This window comes from Terrapene carolina, unplaced genomic scaffold (assembly GCF_002925995.2).
Source record: "Terrapene carolina triunguis isolate 2854851 unplaced genomic scaffold, T_m_triunguis-2.0 Scaffold32147, whole genome shotgun sequence".
Taxonomy (NCBI): domain Eukaryota; kingdom Metazoa; phylum Chordata; order Testudines; family Emydidae; genus Terrapene; species Terrapene triunguis.
The window spans coordinates 11,483-17,279 of NW_020696498.1; the positions used below are offsets into that span (position 1 = coordinate 11,483).

General features: G+C 58.0%; 1 protein-coding gene across 1 annotated transcript in view; it reads left to right on the forward strand.

Annotated features, from left to right (window-relative positions):
* LOC112104697 (myosin-6-like) overlaps positions 1-5,797 on the forward strand; it is a gene marked incomplete at its 3' end in the record, with an annotated part of 18,497 nt that overhangs the window by 9,854 nt on the left and 2,846 nt on the right. Inside the window, exons 10-18 of the mRNA XM_029914149.1 lie at positions 522-660; positions 978-1,096; positions 1,517-1,666; positions 2,774-2,944; positions 3,624-3,933; positions 4,484-4,557; positions 4,828-4,915; positions 5,439-5,556; positions 5,657-5,780. Coding sequence (XP_029770009.1) covers positions 522-660; positions 978-1,096; positions 1,517-1,666; positions 2,774-2,944; positions 3,624-3,933; positions 4,484-4,557; positions 4,828-4,915; positions 5,439-5,556; positions 5,657-5,780 — 1,293 coding nt within the window. The remainder of the gene's footprint in view (positions 1-521; positions 661-977; positions 1,097-1,516; positions 1,667-2,773; positions 2,945-3,623; positions 3,934-4,483; positions 4,558-4,827; positions 4,916-5,438; positions 5,557-5,656; positions 5,781-5,797) is intronic.

The window sequence follows — 5,797 nt, forward strand, 5'->3', positions numbered from 1 at the left end:
ATGGGAGGAAGGGTGTGTATGGGGATGGATGGATGGATGGATGGGAGGAAGGGTGCGTATGGGGATGGATGGATGGATGGGTGTGTATGGGGATGGATGGATGGATGGATGGATGGATGGATGGGTGCGTGTGGGATGGATGGATGGATGGATGCATGTGGGGATCGATGCATGGATGGAGGGGTATCTATAGGGAATAGGGGATGGGCGGTTGGTGAGTGTATGGATTGATAGAGGGGTGCGTATGGGGAACAATGGATGGACAGTTGGTGGGTGGATGGAAGACTGTGTGTGGGGAAGGAGGGACAGATGGAGGGTGGGAGGATGGATGGAGGGACGTGTGTGGTGATAGATGGATGGACAATGGCATGGAAGGATGGGGGGAATGAGGACTCAGTCCCCTCCTCCGCACTAAAGAGTCTCCAAGCCCCTTAAGGCACATCATGCAGCGTTGGGGTTGGAGGAGAGGCTGTCCTAAACCTGACCCTCCATCCCTTCCCTCCCCTCACCTTTGTCCCCAGAGCGCGTTCGACGTGTTGGGCTTCACGTCCGAGGAGAAGGTCGGGGTCTACAAGCTGACGGGCGCCATCATGCACTTCGGAAACATGAAGTTCAAGCAGAAGCAGCGCGAGGAACAGGCTGAGCCCGACGGCACTGAGGGTGGGCAGGGGGCAGGCACAGGGGGGAGGGATGGATTATGGGGGACACCGATGAGAAGAGTGAGCCATGCAGGGAGGGGACCACTGGGGGCTTCCAGGAACGCAGAGGGAGGAGGGACCACCAGAAAACAGCGGGAAGATCCAGGGAGTGGGGGGGACACTCGGCAGGAGGTGGGGTGCAGGGACCACAGTGGGTGGGGTGTTCAAGGGGGTTGAGGGGATGGTGGTGTGGGGAGGGACCACTGGGAGGCAAAGGGGAGGAAGCAGGAGAGGTGTGGTCACACATAGGGATCACTGCCCACGTCTCTCCACTTGCAGATGCGGATAAATCCGCCTACCTGATGGGGCTGAACTCGGCCGACCTGCTGAAGGGGCTGTGTCACCCCCGGGTCAAGGTGGGGAATGAGTATGTCACCAAGGGGCAGAATGTCCAGCAGGTGAGACCCCGCTCCCCTCCTCCCTCCGTGCCTCCCTCCCTACCTCTATCCCTTCCCCCCTCCTCCCTCCCTCCCTCCCTCTATCCCTTCCTTCCTTCCTCCCTCCCTACCTCTATCCCTTCCCCCTCCTCTCTTCCTTCCTCCCTCCCTTCCTTCCTCTATCCCTTCCTTCCTCCCTACCTCTATCCCTTCCCCCCTCCTCCCTTCCTTCCTCTCTCCCTCCCTTCCTCCCTTCCTTCCTCCCTCCCTCCCTTCCTTCCTCCATCCCTTCCTTCCTCTTTTTTCTTTCTTTCTTTCTTTCTTTCTTTCTTTCTTTCTTTCTTTCTTTTCAGAGCTCACACATGTCTCACCCCATTCTTTTCTCCTCAAACACTTACCCCTCCTCCCTATCTCTAACATACCTCTGGCGATCCCCCGCAGGTGTATTACTCTATCGGAGCCCTGGCCAAGTCTGTGTATGAGAAGATGTTCGGCTGGATGGTGACCAGGATCAACAACACCCTCGAAACGAAGCAGCCGCGTCAGTATTTCATCGGGGTGCTGGACATTGCTGGCTTTGAGATCTTCGATGTAAGTGATTCCCCCAGCAGGGGGCACTGTAGGGAGCAGGGCAGGGGCACTGGCTGTGGGGGAGCTCCCAGCTACTCCAGCCCCAGCCTCTCCCAGCAGAGGGCGCTGTAGGGAGTGCTGGCTGTGGTGCAGTTCCTCCCTTCCTCCATTAGGTGGCTCCATAGAAAAGCACCACCTGGTAGACGCAGTTACACTCTGGTATGTCTTCCCCAGATGCCTCTATGGCAGTGGTTTTCAAACTGAGGGTTACGACCCAGTACTGGGTCACGGAATGTAAGGCACTGGGTCGTGGCGGCTTTGGTCAGCACCACCGACCAGGCCGTAAAAAGTCCCATCAGCGGCGCTGCTCAGCTAAGGCAGGCTAGTCCCTACCTGTTCTGAGACCGTGCTGAGCCCTGGAAGTGGCCAGCAGCAGGTGCGGTTCCTAGGTGGGGGGGCCACGGAGCTCCATGCGCTGCCCCCGCCAGGAGCACTGACTCCGCACTGGGAGGCAGTTCCTGTGGGGGGGCAGTGCCTGCAGGCGAGAGCCACGCGGAGCTGCTTGCACACCTCCACCTAGGAGCTAGACTTGCTGCTGGCCGTTTCCAGGGCAGAGCGCGGTCCGCAGTGCCAGGACATGCGGGAAGCCTGTCTTAGCACCCCCGCTGCGCCACTGACCGGGAGCCACCACAGGTAAACCCATGCCCCACCCCTGCACCCCAATCCTCTACCCCAGCCCTGAGCCTCCCCAGACCCAGAACCCCTCCTGCACCCCAAAGCCGTCATCCCCAGCCCTACCCCAGAGCCTACACCTCCAGCTCAGAGCCCTGACCCCCCTCCTACACCCCAACCCCCTGCCCCAGCCCAGAGCCCCTCCCACACCCTGAACCCCTCATTCCTGGCCCCACCCTGCAGCCCTCACCCCTGCACCCCCACCCTCTGCCCCAGCTCTGAGCCCCTCCCATACCTCAAACCCCTCATCCCCAGCTCCGTCGGGTCATGGGCATCAACAATTTATTCAACTGGGTTGCCAGAAAAAAAGTTGGAAAACCACTGAGCTATGGGCTCTCCATAGCAGGGGGCACTTTTTGTTCTCACTCGTCTCTTGTTCCCCAACCTCCTCCCCAGTTCAACAGCTTCGAGCAGCTCTGCATCAACTTCACCAACGAGAAGCTGCAGCAGTTCTTCAACCACCACATGTTCGTGCTGGAGCAGGAGGAGTACAAGAAGGAGGGAATCGAGTGGGAATTCATTGACTTCGGCATGGACCTGCAGGCCTGCATAGACCTCATCGAGAAGGTACCTCCCCCTGAGACAGCCCCCTCCTGGCGCCCCCTAGAGGGGAAAGGTCCCATATCCTGGAGCCCTGCAGCCCAACCCAAGCCTGATGGGATCCAGCTACAAGTGTGGGGTTCAGATCAGGTTGGCTCTCCTCCTCCTGCCCGGGGGCGTTGGCACCACAGCACACCCAGTGCGGCAGGGGGCAGCGGATGGCAGGTGCGGGGCACGCAGCCACTGGCGCCATGCCAAGCCCATGGACAGGAGGCAGGGGCACTGACTCAGGGTCAGGGGAAGGATCGGGGTTGGGTCAGAAAACAACTTGACCCTCTTGGGCTCAGCTTGGGTGGACCTGGGTCAGGTCAGGCATAAAGAGACCTCTTCCATGTCCCATTCCCCACCTCCTTGAGGCAGCCAGTCTCTTAATCTTAAAACTGAACTCTCTCTTTTACTTCCCCATTCTTTCTTTTCTATTCTCTCTCTTTTCTTCTTGTTCTATCTATCCCTTCTCTTTTATTTTTCTTCTCTCTCATTCTATCCTTTTCTTCTTTCCCTTCCTCATTGTATTCATCTCTTCTCCTCTTCTGCTCATCCTTTCTCTCTTAACTCTCCTTTTATACTTCTCTTCCTTTCTCATGCTATCCATCTCTTTTCTTCTCTTCTCTTCTCTTCTCTTCTCTTCTCTCCATCCCCCCACCAGCCCATGGGCATCATGTCCATCCTGGAGGAGGAGTGCATGTTCCCCAAGGCGTCGGACATAACCTTCAAGGCCAAGCTTTACGACAACCACCTGGGCAAGTCAGGGAACTTCGGCAAGCCGCGGAACATCAAGGGGAAGCCGGAGGCGCATTTCTCCCTCATCCACTATGCCGGCACGGTGGACTACAATATCACTGGCTGGCTGCAGAAGAACAAGGACCCGCTCAATGAGACCGTGGTGGGGCTCTACCAGAAATCCGCCCTCAAACTCCTTGCCCTCCTCTTCGCCAACTACGCTGCGGCCGACAGTGGTGAGAAAACAAGGCAGGGTGAGAGAGAGAGATGGAGGAATGGGAGAGGGTGTGGAAGGAGGTAGGGAGAATGGAGCAATTGATGAAGGTGTGGAAGGAGAGAGGGATGGAGAGACGGGGAGAGGATGGATGGCTGGATGGATGGCTAGAAGATGGGATGGGATATGGTTGGCTGGATAGGTGGAAAATAGATGGATGGATGGATGGATGGATGGAAGGAAGGACGGAATGTGGCTGGATAGAGGGATGGGTGGAGGGTTGGATGGAGGAATGGATAAGAGGAGGTTTGATAGATGGACGATAGAGGGGATAAATGGATGGAGGAAGGGAGGGATGGGGAGGATGGATGGTTGGTTGGAAGGAAAGTGCCTGGATGGGGGGATGGGTAGGGAGGATGTATAGATGGGCGATGGAGGGAGGGATGGGGGATAGATAGATGGATGGGACGAGAGAGAGACCCAGCCAGGTACAGAACAGCCTCAACCCCCCAACCTACCCCCTCCCTCCCCACCCCTCTCATGCCCCCTTTCCTGCGCTCTCTCCCCTGCAGGCAGCGACGGGGGGAAGGGAAAGGGAGCCAAGAAGAAAGGCTCCTCCTTCCAGACGGTCTCAGCGCTGCACCGGGTATGACGCCCCGACACCTTTGATCCTGGGGAGGCTTTTGGAGAAGGGGAATCCCAGAAAGGGGAAAAATTCCCATTACGGGAGGGAGGTGCCCATGGGGAGGGGACAAGAGAGGAAGGGAAATACCTGGAAGGGGGATGGGGGTGTCTCACCATGAGGGCTTCCCTGGGGTGGGGGTTACCTGGGCCATTGCCCTATTCTACCAGATACTGACGTTGCCCCCCGGGCACTGACCCACCTTCCTCTTTCCCTTCTCCCCCCCCTCCCCAGGAGAATCTGAACAAGCTGATGGCGAATCTGAAAACCACTCACCCCCACTTCGTACGCTGCATCATCCCCAATGAGCGGAAGGCACCGGGTGAGGGGGCGGGGCTTTCTGGGAAAGGGGCGGTGCTAAGGGCAAGGGGTGTGGCTACAGACATAGGGAAGATGCTAAGAGAATGGGGTGGGCCTTGGAGGGAGGAGAGGGACTCAGGAACAAAAGGACAGGGCAAAGGGTGGGGCTAAGGAAAGGGGTGGGGCTAAGGAGCATGGGAGAGGCTAAGAGAATGGCGTGGAGCTAAAGGGCATGGGGGAGTGGTTAAAAGATATTGGAGTGTGGCTAATGACTATGGGAAAAGGGGTGGTGCTAAGGGATGGGACTATGGGGGGGTGAATGACAGGGGGCAGGGCTAAGAAGCAAATGGTTGGGACTTATTTCTCATGTATAGGGTTAAAAGGAAGGGGAGGGGCTTAGGGGAAGGGGTGGGGCTAAGGGATTAAGGGGGGTTAAAATGTCATGGGTGGGGTTGTGGGGAAGGGACTAGAGATGGGGAGAGTGGGCAGGGTTAAGGGGCAGAACCACCATTGACCTGGGGTAACTGCCTCTCTTCCCACCTAAGGGGTGATGGACAACCCCCTGGTGATGCACCAGCTGCGCTGCAACGGGGTGTTGGAGGGCATCCGCATCTGCAGGAAGGGCTTCCCCAACCGCATCCTCTACGGGGACTTCAGACAGAGGTAGGTCTGCCCCCCTCCTGGGGCACTGCTGCAGGGGAAGCTCGCAGCATCACAGGACGGCCTCAGAGATCCAGGGTCACTAACGATCCCCTCCCCGCAGGTACCGTATCCTGAACCCCGCGGCCATCCCCGAGGGCCAGTTCATCGACAGCCGCAAGGGGGCGGAAAAGCTGCTGAGCTCCCTCGATATCGACTCCAGCCAGTACAAATTCGGGCACACCAAGGTGAGGGGGAGGAGTCC